Consider the following 23,957-nt stretch of genomic DNA (forward strand, 5'->3'; position numbering starts at 1 on the left):
GATTATTAATATTATCATTATTATGATTCCGATAATCAAGGCCGCATGTCCAGATACATGATGGAACTTAAGTCCTTCTAAGTCATGATGACCTTCTTTTAACAATTTTATTTCGTTTTTTAACTTATCCATTTCTTCTGTATGGTTAATTAATGGTACTGCTAATGGATTCCAAACAATTTTTGGTATTTTGCTTATATTACTTGTATAAAAGGATGAAATTGGCTCGTAGCTTTCTGTTTGAATTCTGTGATGAAGTACTAGTATTTTGTCATCGGTTCGCACAGTACAACCATTTATTATTGTTAAAATTCCTTGTTGCGGAAGATCAATTAGTTCTTGATTTGAGTTACTACCTTGAATTCTAGCATTAGTGTTTACTGGAACTTTGAAGAGCCAACTACCTGCCTTTCTAATTCGACCCAAAATGATCATATCTCTGCTATCTTCCTATACACGCAATTTGAATTACCTTTTACTACTACGAGTACTTCTGGTCTCTTTTGGAGTCATTCCTGAGTCTTGCTCTTCTGACTCAATTCCAGCTAATGGACAAATTTTAGTTATGTTGATGTTTTATAGTTACTACTCTGACTCTATCGTCCCTACCTTTATGTATTTCTTCTATTTTTTCCCAAGGGCCATCTAGCTGGGTGACAGGTTTCATCTTTTATTAATACAATCTGTCCTGTTTTAATATTCTGCATTCCTATTTTCCATTTGTTTCTTTGTTGCAGTGTGTGCAAATAATCTTCTTTCCATTTAATCCAAAATTCTCTTTTCATTTTCTGAATTAATCTCCATCTATCCAGATTCCCGATTTTTTCCTCTGAAATTGTCTCCATCGGGCCAAATATTGGCCTTCCAATTATAAAATGACCTGGTGTTAATACATCCAGATCGTCAATATCATTTGTAGCCGTATACAAAGGGCGTTAATTTAGTACCGCTTCAATTTGACATAATAGAGTTGCCATTTCCTCATAGGTTAAATTATTGTCCCCAATTACCCTTTTTAAGTGATATTTCACTGATTTTACCCCAGCTTCCCAAATACCTCCGAAGTGAGGTCCTGCCGGGGGAATAAAATGCCACTCGATCTGTTCTCTTTCTAATATTGGAACCACTTTTAGGTTCTCTTTGAGGGTTTTTTGGTATTCCTCGTCTAACTTGCGCGAAGCTCCCACAAAGTTAGTTCCATTATCGGAAAAAATTTTTGCAAATTTTCCTTTTCTTGAAAAAAAACTTCTAAGTGCATCTAGAAGTGCATCTGAAGTAAGATCACTGACTACTTCCATGGCTTTTGTCGCCATGCATACGAATACGGCAATATATCCCTTATAGGATTTCTGCCCCCGGTTTTTAGAGCATCGGATATGGTAAGGCCCGGCGAAGTCTACACCTGTATTTGTAAACGGGTGCGACATTGTAGCTCTGTGTTTCGGCAGATTTCCCATAATTTGTTCTGCAGTATTCTGTCGATACCTAGCACAGGTGACACACTCTTTAAGTTTTTTCTTTAAGAAATTTCGTAGCCTAAATACCAAAATTTTCACTGGATATAGTTTCGCATCAGGTTAATTCCACCATGCTATTGGCGCAGAAAGTACACGGATGTTTCGTACTTTTTATGATTTTATTTTACTTAATTCTTTACCAACCACTCTGTCCTGTTGATACCGCAAAAGTGCTCATTGAACCCAGCTCCGATCTCTGGTTCTATTCCGATCTAGTTCTCGCATAGTTCTAGTTCGCAGAACTAGAACTATCGGATGATTATTCATATCGATACTTATTCGGATACTTACGATATTTCGTACTACGTTAATAGTAAATACAATTGTAGATTAACACTAATAATTATAAGCTAGCAGCAAGGTAAATACAAATGTAGGGTTATAATACTAAAACAACCTAACAGCTCGGCCATCCTGACAATTAGATCGCCCTCGATCGTAAATATGTAATTAAGAGTAATTTTAATTATATGTGTATATATATATTTTGTTAACTATTTAAGTAGGGGTCACTTTCACACTGATTACGCCAATCTGCCCATTTCCTTAATCGGCATGCCTCTATAATGCCCTCATACGGGATTTGGCTTATTTGGCAGTTTTCAATGTCATTTAACACATATCTGTCGTTCGGCAATACCTTTTTGATGATGTACGGACCCCTGTACTTCGGAACAAATTTTTTATTTGTACCTATTGTGGTGTCAATGTTTCTCATTACAACGAAATCGCCTTCCAAGAACTCAATATGATTTTTGTGATTCCTTTCAAAATACTCTTCACTCTTCTGCTGACAATGCTCGATTTTATCCAAAGATTTCTTACGTACTGATTCTAAATCGCTTTGAGTTCGGTCTTGTTTATCATCTAAGTATTCTGTTAACGCGTCAATATTACAACCCCTCTGTTGGACTCCGAATAACAACACTGAAGGCAATTCTTTCGTGGTCGAATGGACTGAGTTATTAATTGCATATTCAGCCTTTATTAAAAGTTTGCTCCAATCTTCGTGATTTATTGGCTCAGTTATTTTGGCGAGCATAGCTTTCATAGTTCTGTTAACCCGTTCTACCTGACCATTCGCTTGGGGTGAAGCAGTTGCCACTTTCACGTGTTCTATATTATTTTCTAACAAAAATTTACTAAATTCTAATGATGTAAAACACGTTCCTCTATCGCTAATAATTCTACGTGGACGACTATAAAATTGAAAATACTTTGAAAAACATGTGTTGACTTCTTTAGTGCTTGTCGTATTTACAGAAAATAATTTTACAAATTTCGTAAAGGCGTCAATGATAACTAATACATGCTTCTTCTTTGATATAACAGCGGGAAGTGGTCCAAAATGGTCTACGTGTAAGGTGTCGAATGGGATTGGTCGCTTAGGAATATTGTGAAGTGTTCGATTGTTCGCATGTGTGGGGACTGAAAACATGATACAATTTAAACAATTTCCTATAAACAAATCGATTTTAGATCTCATATTCGGGAACCAATAATGTCTTAAGATTTCTTTCATACATTTCTCAGTTCCTAAGTGACATAAGTTTTCGTGAACTCTTCTGATTATTTGCGTTTCCATTTCAGCTGGGACATAAAACAGCTCAACGTCGTTCTCACCTATTTTATAAACAATTCCATCGCTCAATGAAAATTTCTTAACAGGTCCATGCTCCAATTGTTCTTTTAATTTTCCTATATGGTTGTCCCTGTTTTGTGTTATCTGAAGCTGAAGATTAATGTCGTCGCACTCAATCACGGAAACTATTCGGTCTTTGTTATCACTTTCATGAATTGTCACTATTGGTTCATATTCAAAATCTTGATTAAGCGCTGAAGGATATCTACTTAAGGTGTCCACATGGGACATATATTTTCCACTACGATGTTTTAAAGTGTAATTATAATTTGCTAGCTCTATGGCCCATCTGGCGATATTTGAATGAAGACGTCCCTTTCCTAAACATAAAACTACTGAGTTACAATCTGTTATAATTCTAAACGGAATCCCTTCTAAATAAATTCGAAATTTCCTCAATGAATAGATCACAGCTAACGTTTCCAGCTTGAAACTTTCGTATCTTGCCTCTAGTTTTGTCGCTCTCTGTGAAAAATATGCTGTTGGGTGAAACTTATTGTCATCTTGTTTCTGCAACAAAATTCCACCAAAACCTTCACTACTTGCATCACAATGCAATTCTGTTTCTCGATTTGGATTATACAGAGCTAATACTGGTGACGAAATCAGTTTTTCTCGAAGATATTCAAAAATTTGTATGCATTTGTCTTGAAGCTCAAACTTAGTTCCAGGTTTTGTAAGTTCTTGTAATGGTTTTGCTATTCTTGAGTAAGCAGGAATGAAACGCCTAAAATAAGAGAATAATCCCAAAACCTTTTGCATTTCATGGCGATCTTTTGGCAATGGCAGATGCTTAATGGTTGCTGTGTGTTGACAGTTTGGGCTTATTCCCTTACCAGAAAGGGTATATCCCAAGAACTCAATACTTTCATAACCAAATTGACATTTACTAACCTTAATTTCTAGTCGATATTCTGCGAGAATTCTTAAAACTCTACCTACTGTTATAAGATGTTCGTTCAACGACTTGGAACCTATAGCGATATCGTCCATGTAAACTACTACATTACCTTCGCGAATTAATGGTTGTAAAATGAAATTAATAAATCTCATAAATACTGCTGGTGCATTCATAAGCCCAAAAGGCATTCTTGTGTATTCATATTGTCCGCTAGGTATGACAAATGCTGTATACTGCACCGAACTTTCTGCTACTTTTACTTGGTGATAACTGTGTTTCAAATCTAAAAGTGTAAAAATTGTGTTCCCTTCTAATCTCTCTAAGCAGTCGTCTATTAGTGGCAATGGATATCCATCACGAATGCAAATCTTATTAAGCTGTTTGTAATCTACACACATTCTTTTTTTCCCTGATTTTTTCTTAACTAATACTATTGCAGAGCTGTAAGGCGATTTACTTTCTCTTATGAAGCCTTTTTTCAATAGTTCATCTATTTGGGTATCTACTTCTTTCTTCTCCTGATATGAAAGTCTTCTCGGAACAGTGCGTACAGGTTCTTCTGATTTAAGTTTGAGGTTCATTTCATAGTTATGTTGAATTGCTGGAATGTTAGTTAAGTCTGAATAGTTAAGTTTTATCAATTCCATGAATTTACTACGTTCTTTATCAGTTCGCTTTGGGTCGATATTATAGCTGTCCTCTTCTTTTGTTATTTCAATACTATATATATACGGTATATCTAAGTTGGTTCTTTCTAATGATTCACTTGCCATATGCTTTTGCTCGTTATCTTTCAATAAAAGGTCAATGTTATTACAATTCAATTGGACACTAATCTTATTCTCATAATTTTCATCCTTCAATAATCCATTATTATTGATATCTGATAACATCATCTCACTGTCTCTATTTGTCAATACTACATTTTCAATTTGGTCGCTCTCAATGTTCACTAATACTCTATTTTCATCTAAGTCACTGTTCACTAATACTCTATTTTCATCTAAGTCACTGTTCACTAATATTCTATTTTCATCTAAGTCACTGTTCACTAATACTCTATTTTCATCTAAGTCACTGTTCACTAATACTCTATTTTCATCTAAGTCACTGTTCACTAATACTCTATTTTCAATTTCATTTTCAAAAATTAATTTTATTCCATAATTTTCAAGGAAACTGCGCCCCAGAAGGACATTATACGAAATATAGTTGTTTGGTACAACGAAAAATATAAGTTCTTTTTCAATGTTATGAAAAACTAAATTGACAATTATTTTTCCAAAAATGCTTATTCTCGAACCGTTAACTCCAAAATACTCTGTCGGTCTTAGTACACCATCAAAATTTTCATAAGGTATCGCCGAGCGCTGCATCAAATTAATAGCGCTACCGGTGTCCAACATGCCAGAAAGAAATTTAATTTGATACCTGCGTTTTATATCAGTGTAAAAATATACCCCTACCTGATTAACAATAGGAACAAAAATATTGTTCTCCTCTCTGTCGTCCATCGGCGGGTTGCTGGCTGTACCCACGGATCGCTGGGCTGACATAGGCTTCTGTTGGCAATCCTTCACCTGGTGCTGCATGGATCCACACTGGAAACACGATCCCTTCTCCCGCTTAGGTGCGGGACACGATGAAGCATAATGGCCATGTGCTGAACAATTATAGCAGCGCGCCTGGCTCCGGTCATTTCCGGAAGCAGTCATCCCAGTGCGCCTAAAATTCGTCTGGGTACTCTTCCTCAAAGCCTCGTATTGTCGAGCTAGCTCCTTAAGTTTTCCGATGGTCGACGCTGAATACAATAAGGCGATACTGGAAGATCGATCACGAAAACCATCAATGATGAACTGCACTGTCAATTTCTCTTCGATGTCGGCACGCATAGCAATTTCTTCCATGCGAAGAATATATCCCATTACGGAGTTTTTCTCCGGGTTGAAAAAGGTTTCCTTCAACAGGAGTACCACGTCGGCAGTTGAATTGCTGCGGCCAAAAGTTTTTAGGAAGTTTCCTTTAAACTCGTCGTAAGTCTTTGATTTGTCGACACGCATGAACAAGTCCGCCTCTGTTCCCGCCTTCATCAACATGCGCACACAACGAAGCTTAAAATTGCTGCTTTCGTTCACGCCTCCGCAAATCCGTTCAAAATTCAAGACCCATTCAGAGGCTTCATCATTTTCACTGGCAGAAAAAGGGGCAATCAGTTGCTTGACCATTCGGATGTCATCGGTCACATGGTTGTCCATTACCATTAAGGCAGCCAGTTTCTTCTTTTTCTCAGCAACCCTTATTGCGGCGTCAAGTAATTCTTCTTCTTTCATATCGTCGATCTGCTCATTTTCAGACACTTTCTCCTCCGATTCAATATCCGATTTATTCACCAGACTTTCAGAAACTTCGTCCATTCCACCACTTATGGCAAGCTTGCGAAGTTGCCTTAGTGTTGCGCTGGCTGGAAAAATGATCTCTTTCTCCAGCAACCACTCTACAATTTTTTCTTTGTCAATGTTTGCCATGGTTTCCTCAGCCATTTATAAAATGTGGAAAATACTCGTTGTCGGGGATGCCAGTAGACAAATACTTATGTAGGCAGATTCTTTAAAGGGCTACTATCCCACTTCTGAAGTTATTGGCGCAGAAAGTACACGGATGTTTCGTACTTTTTATGATTTTATTTTACTTAATTCTTTACCAACCACTCTGTCCTGTTGATACCGCAAAAGTGCTCATTGAACCCAGCTCCGATCTCTGGTTCTATTCCGATCTAGTTCTCGCATAGTTCTAGTTCGCAGAACTAGAACTATCGGATGATTATTCATATCGATACTTATTCGGATACTTACGATATTTCGTACTACGTTAATAGTAAATACAATTGTAGATTAACACTAATAATTATAAGCTAGCAGCAAGGTAAATACAAATGTAGGGTTATAATACTAAAACAACCTAACAATGCAATGTTTTTTTATGTGCATTCTTGATAATTAAAGACGTCAAGTGACACTTATCTAAAATCAAAGGATGTTTAACCTCAAATTCCGCGTTGGAGTTTTGCAATCTACCTCCAACTCGTAACAATCCGTCTTTATCTAAGAACGGATTTAAGCTTAATAGTTTATTTTTTGTTTCTAATTCCTTTTTATTAATTAGGCTAGCTATTTCGGAACCGAATTGGATAGCTTGTTGTTGTTTTACTATTAATACTTTGGCGCTCTTAATCTCCTTCACTGTCAAAAATGAAGGAAATTCTTTCTTTTTGGTTTTGATTTGAATAAACCTCAATACATATGCAATGACTCTTTCTAGTTTATGCATACACGAATATTTTTGTAATAATTCACAAAAAACGTTATTTTTTGCTATTACCATTGTTGTGCCAACAACTAATTTTTCTTCAATTTCCTCTTTTGGCCAATGTTCCTTAAATTTCGCCAACCATTGAGGCCCTTTCCACCAAATCTTAAAATCTTTTAGCTTATCTGCACTAATGCCCTTTGATGCTACATCTGCTGGATTGTCTTCAGTTCTAACGTGTCCCCATTTAATTTCCTTAATCTTTCTTATTTAGTCAGTTCGACGCCTGATAAACTTGTCTTTATTGTCTCCATTCTTTATCCAGGCTAGAGTAATAGTAGAATCACTCCAGGCATAACACTCTACATTACTTTCAACCGCTACTTTCACCCGTTGAATTAATTTTGCCAGAAGATGTGCTGCACAAAGTTCTAATTTTGGAATAGTTTTCCGATTCTTCTTTGGATTAACTTTGCTTTTGCTGGCTATTATAATTGTAGAACTATCTACCTTGGCATAAACTACGGCAGCATAAGCCTTTTCGGATGCATCGGCAAACCCATGAATTTGCATCGACTTATTGTGCTGAGAATTTAGCCATCTCGGTATCCGAATGCTCTCTAACTCTGTTAAACTATTTTTAAACGAATTCCATTCCCGAGTATCCTGATCTAATAATTCTTTATCCCAATTTTTGTCTGCTAGCCAAAGTTTTTGAATAAACAATTTTCCGACAAGTGACACTGGAGACAACCAGCCTAAGGGGTCATATATCTTGGCTAAGGTAGATAATACTATTCTTTTGTTATTTTTCTTAATTGGTTCATAGTGGAAACTGAACCTAAACTCGTCTTTAACCGGTTCCCATTGTAGTCCTAATGTTTTGACGGATTCATTCTCCTCAATGGTTAATACTTTATTTTCTTGGTCATCTCTAATGCCTTCTATAATTTCTGGGATATTTGTTATCCACTTTCTTAAGTTAAACCCAACCTTATTAAACTCCCGGGTAACTTCCTTTAAAATATAAAATGATAAAAATCATTCTTTATGATTTCCTTAATTGCTTGATTTTTGCAATTATCTGCTATTGCAACAAGCACCCTGGTTGCTAAGTAGGGTGCTGAAGCTGTACCGTACGTAACGGTTGTAAGTTGATAATCTTTTAACTTTTCGTTTGGATTATCTCTCCAAATTATATGCAAATATTGTTGATCGTCTTTATCAACATTAATTTGCCGGTACATTTTTTGGACCCTTTCCAACCCACATGATATCATTTAAACTTTTATTGTTTGTGGTTTTTGCTGAAGCATCGAAAACCACCCTCAGCTTTGTCGTTAGACTGGAATCTCTTACTTGGGTTGTTAAAGTTAGGGTCTGCCAACACATAATCTTGCCACTTAGTTTTATCAATATTGAAAGACTTTAATGGTAAAGCTTTCAACAGTTTCGGAAGAATAATTGCTTCAATATTTAGAGGACCTTTATTATAATCACGAGATTTTACCGATAAAGTAACTTTGTACTTTGAAGTGCAAGAGTCTGTAGATGACACTCCACTTACCTCGGTGTTCGCTCTTTTTCGTACTAAGTTTAATATTTGCGCAGCTTCTTCTGAAATTATGGTACATTGCGACCCACAATCAATGAGAGCTCTAAGGTTTTGATAGCCACCATTCCTTGCCCTTACTTTTATAAGTGCTGTGGCTAAGAACGCTTGTTCTTTTGTCAAGCAAGTGTTAACATTTTCCCTCTTTTCGTAGGGAATATGGAGCATCGTATGATGAGGTTTTTTACAAATCCCACATAAAATTTCAGAAAAGCATTTCTTATACATATCATGCCTACAGCATTTTGTGCAAAGGCGCTGTTTTTTAATAAACTGGCCTCTATCTATCGGACTCATTCCCTTAAACTTATAGCAGTGAATTATGGTATGTCCTGCCATTTTACATAACGGACAATTTTCTTTTTTTTTACCATATTGCACTACTTTTTTCAATGGTTTCCACTCTTTATCCTGCGACGTGTAAAGAGAAGTGTACCGTTGTTCTAAAAATTCCATTACATCTGGCAATGCTTGGATCTCTTTTGTCCTTTTTATATGACTTTCATATAATTGTAAGGTATCTTTGTTGAATTTTTTCAACACAATGTGCGCGAAAATCACATCAACTTCTTCTGTTAAATGTGACTTTAATTTAATTAAATGTATCGACTCATTTATAGAATCAGAAAACCATTTAATATGTTTCGCTGAATCGTGATCTAGCATTGGTAAGTCTAGTAAACGATTCAGCTGATCCGAAAAAATTTTTCGCTCTTTTTCATACCGCTTGGTCAGCAATTCCCAAGCGGCATTATAATTCTCCAGCAGCCCAGTTAAAAGGAGAGCTACCATACTCCGTGCCTCACCCTTTATCGCGATTTTCAAATAATTGAATTTTAGAGATGTACTCAGACTATCTCTGTTATGAATTAATTCACAAAATATTTGTGAAAAGCCGTCCCACTCTTTTTCTTTGCCCGAGAATGTGGGTACTTCTACTTTCGGAAGATCAGGCAAATCGATATCTTCTCTTTTTACCGTTGCCCCTTTAGTATCCATGCTGCTTTCTTCAGCTATGGTTTGCATCCTAACTTCTAGGTTGCTCAACATGCTTTGAATATCAAATTCCAAATCTCCGATCTGATTGTCGAAGCTGTCGTTTGTTTCATAGCTATGATAATAGTCCTCAATTTTTGAGCTCAGGCTTTTACTGAGGAACTCAACTTTTTCCTTTCTCATTCTACACTCTCCCATTTTAGCCTGATCAAACCTCTGCATGGTTTGCTCTAAATATGTCCTCAGGTTTTCCACTATTCTGATGATTTCCTCAGATACTTTTTCTATGCTATTGTCAATTTTTTTCTACATTCCCTTTCGTTAATGTTTTATTATTTTTTTACTCTACATACTTTTTATGTATGTCCTCTATATTTTTAATCATTTTTTCGTACTGCTGTCTCTTATAGTAGTCATGATCGACTACTCCATATGTTAACAGTGCAGATTTATTGCCTGTAACTTTGTTTTTAAGGTCTCCTAACCTTTGGATTACATCGCTGGTCAAATGACCAGCTTCAATCTTTTTAATCTCCCTTGCTATCGCTGCTTGAGCCTCTAATAGCTTAATTATTTGTTCCGACAACATCTTAGTTTAATCTTTTTTTTACTTTTACTTAATTAGGCTCAAAAACAATTTGAAATGTGAGACTTAGCTGATGAATTCTGCTTCTGCTGTTGTTGTTACTGCTGCCTCTGAAGTCGCTGCTGCTGATATCGCTGTCGCTGCTGCTGGTGTTGCCTCTGCTTAAGTCGCTGTCGCTGATCTTCCTGTCGCTGCAGTTATTGTTGCTGGCACAGTGGGCACACACAAACCCCTTTATATATTTATTTTTCACAGTCAGTTATTTGCCACTTTTTTTCAGTTCTAGCCATTAAGCACTTTCGATGTTTCGGATTATTATTTTTTCTCTTTCGATGTTCCGGCCTCAAAAACGCCACCGTCGCGAAAATTTTTTATTTTTCAATTACAATAGATATACATATTTCGTTATCTATTAAAAATACAGCCTGTTTAGCTCGTATTTTTTCCAAATTATTAATTGACACTCTCGTTTCATTAATTTATTTTATAATCTGTTCCTTCCTATAGGAGGGAAATCAAAGTTTTTTATTTTGCTACCTTTTGCTGTCAGTGAACTAGACACTTGTTCAGTCTCAAGGAAGCTGGTTTAACTCCGTGCTCTTACCACAGGGGGGAAACAACGGAGAGTCTCGAAGGACCAAAATGTTAAGACCTTAAAAGAAAAGTCTAGACATTTGCGAGTTGAGTTGTAAATTCAAACTAAATTTTATTCTTAAAATCAGAGCCTTATATGTGATTTGACAATGAGGTAGGAGGTACAATTTGGTAGTCTATAATTATCGTTAGACCTACGCAGAGGATACACTTTACTGAGGATGTCTTTTTGAGTACATTCTTACATTAGTTTTATTTTATGACCGCATTTGTTAAGTGTTTTCTCCACTTGTGTTATGTTGTCGTATTAATGGGTTACAGATCTCTGTTTACACCAGTGCAGTCATAACTTGTCTACTTTATGTTATTTCTTTAGAGACCGGTGTTGTTACATGAGTTTAGGTGTACAATAATCTATTTATATTTAAACATTCTGCAAGGGGCCGAAAGTGGCATTGTATTGACGATAATATGTTCATGTTTGAACACCTATTCTGAGGAAAGCTACTCTGGTCAACCGTACCCATACGGATTACCGAGGTCGAACGGCACTTTCAGTCCCTTGTTATATGAATATTCCCTACTTCATGATCTTCGACTAGTTAAGCCGGTGTTTTCACCGGGTCCAGACGGGGTTCCAGGTTGTGTACTCAGGTACTGCGCCGAGGCTCTGTGTGGACCATTGCTTAAACTATTCACCCTGTCCATTGATTCCTCTTGCTTCCCCACAATCTGGAAGGAATCGTTTATAATTCCTATCCATAAAAAAGGTAGCAAGTCTGATGCAAAAATTATAGAGGTATAGCAAAGTTATCCGCTATTCCCAAATTGTTTGAGAAGGTTTTAACTCCGCACTTGCAACATCTCTGCAAGTCACTTATATCTCCAACTCAGCATGGATTTATAAGGCGGCGATCAACCACCACGAACTTGTTAGAGTTTACCTCTTTCATTATTAAAGGTTTTCAAGGTAACTTACAGACGGATGTTATTTACACCGACTTTAGTAAAGCATCCGACTCTGTAAACCATATCCTTTTAGCACATAAGCTTGACCTTTTAGGGTTTCCGCCCAACCTCCTGAGATGGATTTCTAGCTATCTTTGTTCTAGGTCTCAAAGAGTCCTCTTCAAAAACTCCCTTTCTTTACCAGTAAAGGTTTCTTCGGGAGTACCACAGGGCAGCCATCTAGGCCCCTTACTCTTCACACTCTTTATTAATGACTTGCCTTCAGCATTAACATACTCTCGAGTACTTATGTGTGCGGATGATGTTAAACTCTGTGTCCAGTACAAGGACATTTCATTTCATTCTCGCTTGCAATCCGATCTCAATAGCATTCAGTCATGGTGTTGTGCAAACTTGTTACACCTTAATGCCTCGAAATGCAAAGTTATGACATTTCATCGTTCTAGCCTTTGTTGGCTCCCTACACCCTATTTGGTGGTTCTCTTGAGAGAATTACCCTGGTGGATGATCTGGGTGTTATGTTAGACCCCAAGTTAAAGTTTTCCGAACACATTTCTACCATGGTAAATAAGGCCATGGGCGTGCTTGGGTTTATAAAGAGTTTGTCAAAGGAATTTGACGACCCCTATATAACAAAGACTCTCTATACCTCGCTTGTTCGTCCGATCTTAGAATACGGCTCCTGTGTATGGTGCCCTCAGTACAAAGTACACCAGGACCGTATAGAATCAGTACAGAAAAACTTTTTACTCTTTGCTCTGCGGGGCCTTAACTGGGATGCGGGTGTAAGACTCCCATCTTACTCTAGTAGACTACTATTAGCCATCCTTAGTTAACCGTAGAAAAATGCTTGGTGTGATATTTATGCACAACTTGATCAGGGGTGACATAGACAGCCCTGATCTGTTGAGCCGCATACACTTCACGATTCCTATTAGACTGAATAGAAATTTTATACCGTTGTTCCTTCCACTTTGTAGATCGAATTATTCCTTGCATGAACCGTTTAGGGTCTTATGCTCGGATTATAATTCCCTCTACCATATTATATCCAACACTAATTCTCTTCCTCTTATTAAATTATTAATCCTTACACACCTTTCTATTAATTAGTATCTGTAGTGGTATTTGTATTTTGATTGCATGCTTAGTTTCTTAGTAAGTTTAGTGCTAATTTTCCTCGATTGTTAGTCTAATAGCTATCTTTCTTGCATGTTCGCGTTTGGTTCGGCTGCGCACCGCGCGTCATGCAACAGCGCCCCTCGGTCGGCTGGGCGGGAGGAGGGCTGCGTTTTGCCTGGGATCCGCGCGTAACAGCCTTCTGCTGGTGTCACACGGGCCACTTGACGGTGCAGTAACTGCATCGCCTCTTGAAAGATGCAGTCATTGCATGTCAACGTCCAAATGAATACCGACCATGCATCATTGAAGTAGCTAATGTCACAATCGGACCTAAGTTCTAGGTTGGCAAGATAGGCTCTCAAATTGCAGGGGTTCAACTTCAAAATTTTCCACCGCAAAGGTAGCCAAAATGTTGTCCCAGATGCTCTGTCGCGGGTGCACACCGAAGATCTATCGACATTCAGCTGCGATGGATTGGTAGACCTGCAGTCGGATTGCTTCAAGTCGGCAGAATATTTGGAACTGATTCGAAAAATTAAAGGCAACCAGACACAGATGCCAAACATTAAGGTGATCGATAATCTCATATATCGGCGAGCAGAACACCCGGCTGCTGATCAGATCGCTGACGACCTGTGTTGGAAGCTGTGGGTTCCAACGGAGCTGGTGTCGATGTACTAAAACAGAGTCACGAACAGTCGTTAGCAGCTCATAGCGGCATTAATAAAACGTTGGAGAGAGTTCGACGTTATTATTATTGGCCAAGTTTAGTAACCGATGTGAGAGCGTTCATAAACAGCTGTTCGGTCTGCAAGTGCACCAAGTACCCGAATCGTTCGTTACGACCCCCATTAGCTCCAGTGAAGGAAACTCAACGAGTGTTTCAGAAGTTGTTTGTGGATTTCCTGGGTCCGTATCCACGAAGCAAGTCCGGAAATATCGGTATCTTCGTTGTTTTGGACCATCTTTCAAAATATCCGTTTTTAAAACCCGTAAAGAAATTTACCGCGGAGGCGATAACTCGAGTCATGGAAGATGACCTATTCCATTGCTTCGGGGTACCCGAAATGGTTGTGTCCGACAATGGAGTACAATTTAAGTCCCATCATTTCAATTCGCTGTTGAAAAAGTACAATGTGCAGCATTTTTATACGGTTGTGTACGCACCTCAAGCCAACGCATCGGAACGCGTTAACAGATCCGTTATTGCCGCCATTAAAGCTTACATCAAGCCAGATCAAACTAATTGGGATGAGCAGCTTAGTTCTATTAGTTGTGCCTTACGATCTAGTCTGCATTCAGTCCTAAACGACAGCCCCTATCGGGTTGCATTTGGACAGCACATGATCACCAATGGAGACACCTATCAGCTCTTACAAAATTTGCAGGTTTTAGAAGATCGTACAGTGAGTTTTGGTCGGGAAGATTCGTTTGATGTGATTCGAAAAACAGCCCAACGAACAATACAAAAACAACACCAACGAAACGAACAGCAGTACAACCTTCGAAGTCGTGAAGTGGCGTTCAAAGTTGACCAGGAGGTCTACAGACGCAACTTTCAGCAGAGCAATTTCGTTAAAGGTTTCAGCGCAAAACTAGCTCCTACTTTTGTAAAAGCTAGAATAAAACGTAGGCTGGGTCACAGATATTACGAGTTGGAAGACCCCCAAGGTAGACTTATCGGAAAATACCACGCTAAAGACATAAAGCAGTGACCATGTGATTAACACCAAAGTGTGATCTTGGCCGGGGGGATTTGTAGTGGTCGCTTGTCGGGCGAATAGGAAAGCATATTTGTGTTCTTCGCCTGAAAGTATGCCCGATGGTATTTGTACAATTTATATATTTATGTATATTATACATATATATAAATATATTTATATATATTATATTATTTATACAAGTATATATCACACCTCACCGAGATACTTATTAATTATTAAGTTTATTCCCCATAGTTAGTGTATGGTTAGGTTGGCATAATTTCTTGTTGTGTTGTTACATGTTAAATGTTCCTGGTCATGTGAGGCTAGCGCCACCTAGGGTTGACATTAAGAATATGCTTAAAAACGAACAAAAATCTCCCCACCATTTCCATAACCATTCAAGGTGAATGGCGAAGGATCGTGCAAAGGCAGATCCGGAGAACAAAATTTTTGTTGGTCAGTAGATCCGCCCAAATCGTTCTTTCTCCTCGTGGCCGTACAAGCATTCAGTTGCGCGGTAGGAAAAAAAAAATAATAAAAATAAAATTAAACCGCCGTAAATAACCGTGGTGTGAAACCAAAGTGTACTCGATCCGAAAAAAAAGAACCCAAGAAAGCAGATTGGGCTCTAATCGAAAACGTGAGTACCGGCCTTCGACAGTGCTAGGAGCCTCGAAGTTAGATTTTCCGACTTTTTCTGTAGTTTCCGCTTGGAGGTCAGCAGCCCCAACACAAAATAAAACTGGAGAAAGAAGGAATTAGCACCTCAACCCCATCCCCCTATTTTCGCAGTGCCAGTTCCAACCGGGTAAATATGTGCATGGAGTAACTGTTAGAAAAAGTAGCCTGATCAGTATTTTCAAATTCCACATTAGAATCGGCACTTAGTTTGGGAAGTATCCAAAATCTGCAGCCCGAGCTTTAAGCCCCCGCACTACGAACCAGCTGATCGCGGGTAGTGAACTTTGGCTGCGCGAGGCGAGGACAGCCGTCTGAACGGGCTTAGTGCGGCGAATTGGCGTAACCGTTTAGCGTTCAAAACCGGGCCAAGAAACGGAAACCGTTACTTGCAGTCAGCGTAGGACCGAAGCCGCTTAAATGTTCCTACCGGGCGGGAAAAAATAGTGCACCACGTGTGTACATAACCTCCCGGCGATCCCTAGTGGTATCGCCTCTCCTGTTCTTCTCGTGATTCGGCCTAGCTGTTCAAACGTTTATTTAAAGTTCAGTTGAGGCCAGTTTTTGTCTTATGTGCACGTTAGTGTCATTATGTAGGCTGAATGTACCCGAAAAACTGTAAGAAATGTGCTCACATACATATGTATACACACCCCACTGCCGCATACGGGAACGAAACCTTCCGTTAAAGTGTTTCAGGTGCCTTGAGATCGGCCACGTTGCACTAAAGTGCAAAAGCTCTGTGGACAGAAGCGGGTGGTGCTTCCGCTGTGGTTCTGCGGAGCACAAGATTGGTGACTGCCACAATGAGGCAAAATGCTTCCTCTGCGCCGGAAAGGGCAAGCCCCACACACATGTGGCTGGTAGCCACAGGTGCCCCATGGCACCTAAAGAGAAGGCAAGTCACCACGCTGGACATGGTTAGGTTTTATCAAATAAACCTAAACCATTGCGAGGCTGCCACAGACCTGCTCTCTCAGTCGGTGCGCGAAATGAGATCGGACGTTGCAATAATTAGTGAACCCTACATATCCCCCGACGATGGATTCTGGGTCCAAAGCTCCTCAGGCAAAGCAGCAATATGGGCCTGCGGTAAGCCTCCTCTACGGCCTTCAGGGTGTGCGGAGTTCCGACATTTTGTCAGGGCAAAACTGGGGAACTTGTGGATCTACAGTTGCTATCTCCCTCCAAGCCTGAGCCGCCATAGTTTCGCTGCGGCGATGGACGAATTGGCCGACGACGCCAGGCACCACAAACCAAACGTGATTGCTGGCGACTTCATTGCTTGGGCCCAGGAGTGGGGCAGCGACATCTCCAGAAGCAGCAGTTCAGATGCCATATCCAAGGGGCATGCACTTCTTGAGGCCTTCGCTGCGTTGGACGTAGTACTGCTGAACCAGGGGACCGCGAATACCTTCAATAGGGGTGGCGCTGGGTCAATCATCGACCTTACTTTCACCTCTAGTAGCCTTTCCCCTCTGTCCACCTGGCGCCTGGGAAACCACTACACAGCCAGCGACCACGAGGCAGTGGTGTTCTCGATAGGCGGAGAAGGTGGTTGCAGACCGACCAGGACCCCGCAAACAAGCCGGAGAGCAGCCTACAACCCCGAATCAATGCGGATTCCAAGGTTCCTGGAGGCGCTGAGGCATATGGAGGTCGGAGGCTCAGCGCAACAGATGGTCAACCAGCTTCTGGAATCCCTACTGCTCGCATGCGATGCCAGTATGAGTCGCAAGAGGCCATACAAGGGTAAGCAGTCGACGACCTATTGGTGGAATGACGAGATTCAGGAGGCCAGACGCACCTGCCTGTCAGCTAGAAGGCGATATCAACGGGCCCGCAGAAGGAGCGACACTAGCTGGCCAAGACTACAGGCGGAGTACTGCGGAGCTAGAAAAGCTCTAAAGTACGCTATCAAGGAGAGCAAGAGGGAGTGCTTCCTGCAGCTATGCGACTCAGCCGATAAGGATCCGTGGGGACGCGCCTACAAGACGGTGATGAAGCGTATTCATGCCAGCAACGCGGGGTCGCCGTCTGACCCAGCACAGCTGCGGACTATTGTTGAGACATTGTTCCCATCCGGGGCTCACGGCCTCGCCACCAGTGCCGCTGCACACCAGTCTTCATATACGGTCGAACCAGTCACGGAGGACGAAATCGCCGCCCTGGCCCGCAGCTTAAAGGCCAAGAAGGCTCCAGGCCCTGATGGAATCCCCAACCGTGCGGTAAAACTGGCGATGGCATACAGCCCGCATGAGTTCGCCAAGGCATTCACGCAGTGCCTGCGGGAAGGACTATTTCCGCCGCAGTGGAAGTCGCAACATCTGGTGCTCTTGCCAAAGCCAGGAAAGCCGCCGGACGATCCCTCCTCGTTTCGACCGATTTGCCTAATCGACTCGCTGGGTAAGGCTCTTGAGCAGATAATTCGCAGAAGGTTGGACAACGCCGTCGAGGATGCTGGGGGACTTTCTCCAAACCAATACGGTTTCAGGAGAGGGAAGTCAACGGTGGACGCCATAGGCAGGGTAGTCGACATAGCCTCCAAGGCAGTGGAGGGAACTCGATGGAAGGGCGGCAAGAAGGAATACTGCCTGATTGTCACCCTAGACATCAGGAACGCCTTCAACTCGGTGAAGTGGGAGTGCATCTTGGACTCATTGAACCGGCGCGGGGTACCCCAATACCTGCAGGCAATAGTACGGAGCTACTTCGAGGGGAGACTGCTGGAGTATAATACGGCGACCGGCGCGCAGTCTCACGGCATAACGGCAGGCGTTCCCCAAGGATCAGTGTTGGGACCTCTCTTATGGAACATTGCCTACGACGGAGTCATGAGATTAGCACTCCCAGGCGGATGTCAACTAACCTGCTACGCAGACGACGTCGCCCTGACGGTTGTAGCCAAGCACCTGGACGTCGTCGAAGCAAATTGCGACACCGCAATCCAGCTGATTGCAGACTGGCTCCGTTCTGCGGGACTAGAACTAGCCGCTCATAAAACCGAGGCAGTATTGGTGAGCACCCGTTCGACTGTGGAGACCGCTCACATCAGGGTTGGCGACCAGAGATTATCGTCGAAAAGAGCCATTCGGTATCTGGGCGTGATGATAGACACCAGGCTCAGTTTCCGAGAACATCTAAGCTACGTTCAGGAGAAAGCGGCAAACACGAGTCGGGCGCTGTTCCGAATACTGCTGAACACCCGTGGCCCGAAGCAGGAGAGGAGGATTCTGCTGACCAGCGTAGTCCGCTCAGCCATGACCTACGCAGCAGCCATATGGGCGGATGGCATTCAAGTTGCCAGTTACGCCAGGGGCGTAAAATCCACTCATCGCCTTTGCGCGCTACGAATCTGCTGCGGCTTTCGGACTCTATCCGACGACGCTGCCCTAGTCCTGGCGGGAGTCCTACCCATCGACCTTCTAGTTCTTGAGGAGAGGGCGGTGGCCGAAGCCATCCGGGCCGGCGCGGCAAGGAGAGACGCGCGCAAGCACGCCCGTGACGAAAGCCTTAGAGCATGGCAAAGCCGCTGGGACGGCTCTGGTAAGGGACGGTGGACACACCGCCTAATTCCGGATGTCCGATATTGGATCGGCAGGCGACACGGTGCGGTCAATTTCTATTCTACACAGCTTCTGAGTGGACACGGCTGCTTCAGCCATTACCTTTGGAGGTTTAGGCACGAGGACTCGCCGAATTGCTCGTGGTGTGGCGACGCCACTGAAGACGCTGAGCACATAATTTTTCATTGTGGGCGCTTCGCACTTAAGAGGGAGGAGCTGTGGCGAGCCGCCGGCGGGCAGCTCACGCCGAACAACCTGATCGAGACGATTGTGGAAGACCCCACGGCATGGTCGGCCTGGAACAACTTTGCCGCCGACGCCATGAAAGAATTGCGTAGGTGCGAGCGCCGAAGAAATGAGAGTGGTTAGGAGGAACCATGGTCCCTGCGAAGCATTGCTTTGCGGCCGTCCCGCAGAGACCCGGAACTTCCTTCCTTCTCCAACTCAACACAGCTCCCTGTCTAGCTATAGTTAAGTCCTAGGCTTATAAAAAATTTAATAAAATTAAGGAGTTTATTTAGAATAAAAAAAAAAAAAAAAAAAAAAAACCCCACTGAAAGACACTGAGGCCAGTAAGATCCCACCGTGACTCGCATTCCCTTGAACCTCGCAGTCCGTTGATATGTCTGTTTTTGTGTAGTTGGATATACATAGTGATAATTGTAGACAAAAAAAAGAAAAAACCCAACAACACATGGAAAGTTTAAAAATGCGTTTGATAGAAGTTTAAAAGTTTGAGCTTAAAAGCGTCCGCTCGGCCGGGTCCCATCCGCGAGCTTATGCCATGCAGCACGCGCTGTACGATTTTGTTTTGGTTTGCAGCTAAAAGTTTAATGCACCCACACACAGCCACACGCCCAGCTACGAAAGATCTTTCGCCGCGGGAACACAAACAACGAGGGGGAACGTTGTGAGTTGTTCAAGGGTTCTTGAACTTCACTTTATTTAGTTGTGTGTCATAATCAGGTGAGCCTGCATAAATGAATACATCAGCTGGTGTCCTATTTGTGGTATTATGTTTGGTTTTATGATTATAAGTATAAAGAATTAATTCAAACTTCGTGAATCTATCTTCTGTGTTATCCTCGCTAGATATTATTCTTAATTTTTCATTTACTGTTTTATGAAATCTTTCTACGTCAGATATTCCATTTTTGCTGGAAGTGATCTCTATTTTGACGTTTTCCGCATTCAGCCATGCTTGCAATGCTGTGCACATAAAAGCTGAATCTTTATCGGCTTTGATTTCAATTGGTTTGCCCATCTCGTTAAAAACTTTCATGATGGCTCTTTTTGCTTCTAACCAGTCACGACTTTTTACTTCTACAAGAGTGGCAAACTTCGAGTATACGTCAATACATGATAGGAACTGTTGGTTACCAACCATATAGAAATCCATGACGTATTTCTCTCTGATGTTCAGTATTTCCGGTGTAGTTTCGAATGCCAACTTCGTATTTCTATGCTCTGTTTTGGCAATATTACAAGTAGGACATTCGTTTATGATGTTTTGGATTAGTTTTTGATAATCCGGGTAATAGTATTTTCCCCTAAACCAATTGACGGTTTTCTCTATCCCTGGATGGAGTAAGCCTTTATGATTCTTTAATATGGTTTCTTTAAATTCAGCGTAATTCTGAATATCTAGGAGTTTCGTGCTTGATTTAATAGCTTTCGTTATATTGTTAGAATTAATGATATCTAAATAGGCTTTTTGGAATGGAGGAAAATCTGTTTCGTTTTGGAAATATAATGCGCTCTTTTTGGTGCATAGATATTCCTTTATTATATCCTTCGCTAAGGTGTTAGTCATTTCCTTATACGTGATCTTGATGATTAGCTTGTGAAAATAACGAATTGTTTCTACCTTATCTTCATTGCCTTTTATTAGCTTGTAATAGTTAATTGGTCTTTCCGTGATAGCAATGTGATTTAGATTGTCTTCCTGTGCGCTATGTACAGTTGCACCAACGCTATTGGAAGCTTCTCCCAGGAGATTTTCATTAATCTTTACCCTTGATAAGGCATCAGCTACATGATTTTCTTTGCCTGGTAGATATTTCATTTTAAAATCAAACTCATTCAGTTTTATTTTCCACCTTTGTAATTTCATATTTGGCTCCTTGAGGTTGTTCAACCAAATCAAGGGTTTATGATCGCTTTGTATCTCGAATGTTCTACCGAACAGGTATGAACGAAAATACTTGGTTGCCCATACGATCGCTAATAATTCCTTTTCGATGGCTGAATAGTTTATTTCATGTTCATTTAGGGTTCTGCTAGCGTAGCAGATCGGTTTGTGTTCTTGTGACAAAACCGCTCCCAATGCTATGTTACTAGCGTCGGTTGTTACCGTGAACATTTTGTCAAAGTCTGGGAACGCAAGGATAGGGTCTGAGGTGATGAGTACTTTTAGTCTCTCAAATGCCTCGACGTACTTTTCTTCCTTGGGGTCTATGACAGCTCCTTTCTTTAGTTTGAGTGTCATGGGTTTTGCTATGTTTGCAAAATTAGGAATGAATTTCCTGTAGAACCCGCACAGACCTAAGAATGACTTTATTTGTTTAGTCGTTTCTGGTATTGGAAATTTGACAATGGCAGAGATTTTGCCTGGATTTGGTACTATTCCTTCAGTAGTGACTACATGACCTAGGAATTCAGTTTCCTTTTTCATGAATTCACATTTATCCATTTGTAGCTTCAAGTTGGCGTCTCTCAACTTTCCAAATACTCTCCTTAGTGACAACAAGTGTTCTTCCAATGAAGTGGAAAATATAATGATGTCATCTAAGTATACAAAGCAATCTTTGAAGATTAACTCTTCTAGCAGATTGTTCATACATCTTTAGAAGGTAGCTGGGGCAGTGGTTAGCCCAAAGGGCATACGAGTGAACTCGTAATGTCCATGCTTAGTGAAGAACGCAGTTTTGGGGATTGAGCTAGGTTCCATGGGTATTTGATGGAAACCTTTTGCTAAATCGATTGTCGTAAAATACTGACATTTACCTAGTTTGTCTAGGATTTCATCCATTCTTGGAGTTGGGAATTTGTCCTTAACTGTTATTTCATTTAGACTTCTATAGTCTACTACCATTCGATATTTTTGCTTTCCTGAAGCATCTATCTTCTTCGGAATCATAGATATGGGCGAGCAGTAAGGAGAATTCGACTTTCGAATTATTCCCTGCCTGATCATATCTTTGATTTGCTGGTTTACCTCCTGATCATGTATCTGGGCATATTTGTATGGTCGTCTGTAGACCGGGTCTTCATGTTGAGTTTTGATCTCGTGCTTGATTGTACTTGTGAAAGTCAAATTGTCACCTTCTCTGTACTGCACATCCTTAAACTCATATAAGACCTTCTTTAACTCTTCCCTCTCTTCGTCGTTTAAGTGTTCCAATCTTAATTGATTACATTCCCTTAATTCACTGTCTAGAGCGGAAGCGAAGTATTGATCTCCCTCTGGAGATGGGTCAAGGCACTTAGGTGCGATCTTCTCTTCTTTTGTAGAGGGATCAGTGCACTTCTGTGCGGTCTTGCCGGCTTCAATAGCTTCTCCACTCTGAATGATTGGGTACGACCTAGCTCCTAGTGTTACAGTGTCATTTCTGTAATCGATGACGGCTTTACTTGCCATCAATTATTCTCTTCCTAATAAAATATCATAATTTTCGGAAAAGTTATGTATGCAGAACTTTTGTTCGGACGGACATGTTTTGTTCGCATTCCTCATTATACTCTTAGTTAAACGGACAGGTCCATTGATGGTATGGACCGTAAGGTTATCGTCTTTTATCTCGGAATCTGTGTAATTTTTCTTTCATGATGTTGATCGATGATCCCGAGTCAGCGATACACCTTAATATTCTTTTATTAATGGTAATGGGGTTAAATTGTTAATAGGGTCCTCCTCGGTTTCTTCCGAGGCGGCTTGATGAAAATTTACATCCATCTTCGTTTGGCCACTCTCGCTCTCCCTCCCTCTTTTAGTAGGTTGGTTGGGTCCACTCCCACTAGCTTGGTTTTGAGATATTTGCTGATTGAATGGATTCTGAGCCCTACCTTGATTCAAGGAATTTTTGAACTCATTGTATAATCCAGGATTTTGGGAATTTTGATTTTGATTTGTTCGATTAGTCTGACCTGTTCCAGATGAACTCTGAGTTTGATTGTGATAGTTAGTAGTATTATAATTTGGATAATAGTTTCCAACATTTTTTCGATTTGATTGAGACGATTTCGATTGATCTTTATTTGTACCTGAATCTGTTGTACTAGCTTCGTACAATCCTTCTTCTTGTGCTGCCTTCTTAAGATTAGACAATGTGGTAATATCTTTTCTTGCTAAGGTCATGAACATTCTGTCAGGAAGTTTTCGAGTAATGACATCTTTAATTGTGTTGTTCAAAGCGTTTTTATAAATTACATTATTTTCTGGTATGTTTTCTAAGTTTAGCTTATTGTTTATTAATAATGCTTTTATCTCTAATTCTTCTATAAACTTACGAAGACTGCCGTTGAATCTGGTGGTGTATAGTTGTCGTAAGAGTTCTTCATATGGTGTGTGATTTTTGAACTCGTTGATCAGCGCCGTCTTCAGTTCGAGCCACGTGTTGGGTTGTATCATTTGCGATATGCGTTGTGCCTCTCCTGACAGTTGGATCTCGGTCGCTCCAAATAGGATCCTTTGTTGGCGAAGATCTTCAGTTGGATATAATCCGCATACATATTCGATTCGTTTGATAAATGAGCTTAGCTG

The 23,957-nt window shown here is 40.8% G+C and overlaps 1 protein-coding gene across 1 annotated transcript; it reads right to left on the reverse strand.

Moving 5' to 3' along the window:
* Positions 1-5,341: 5,341 nt before the first annotated feature.
* Positions 5,342-6,068, reverse strand: LOC113566125 (serine/arginine-rich splicing factor RS2Z32-like). The gene is made up of 2 exons (XM_026990259.1): positions 5,527-6,068; positions 5,342-5,449 (listed from the first exon to the last, which is right to left on the reverse strand). Exons 1-2 carry the CDS (start codon positions 5,983-5,985, stop codon positions 5,441-5,443), a joined length of 468 nt encoding a protein of 155 aa, XP_026846060.1. The 5' UTR covers positions 5,986-6,068; the 3' UTR covers positions 5,342-5,440.
* Positions 6,069-23,957: the final 17,889 nt, after the last annotated feature.

The sequence above is a fragment of the Drosophila persimilis genome, unplaced genomic scaffold (genome assembly GCF_003286085.1).
Source record: "Drosophila persimilis strain 14011-0111.01,24,50 unplaced genomic scaffold, DperRS2 tig00000572-arrow-pilon, whole genome shotgun sequence".
Taxonomy (NCBI): Eukaryota; Metazoa; Arthropoda; class Insecta; order Diptera; family Drosophilidae; genus Drosophila; species Drosophila persimilis.

Coding starts and splice junctions, on each gene's coding strand:
- LOC113566125 (XM_026990259.1), bottom strand. CDS start 5,985: ATGGGATATATTCTTCGCATGGAAGAAATTGCTATGCGTGCCGACATC.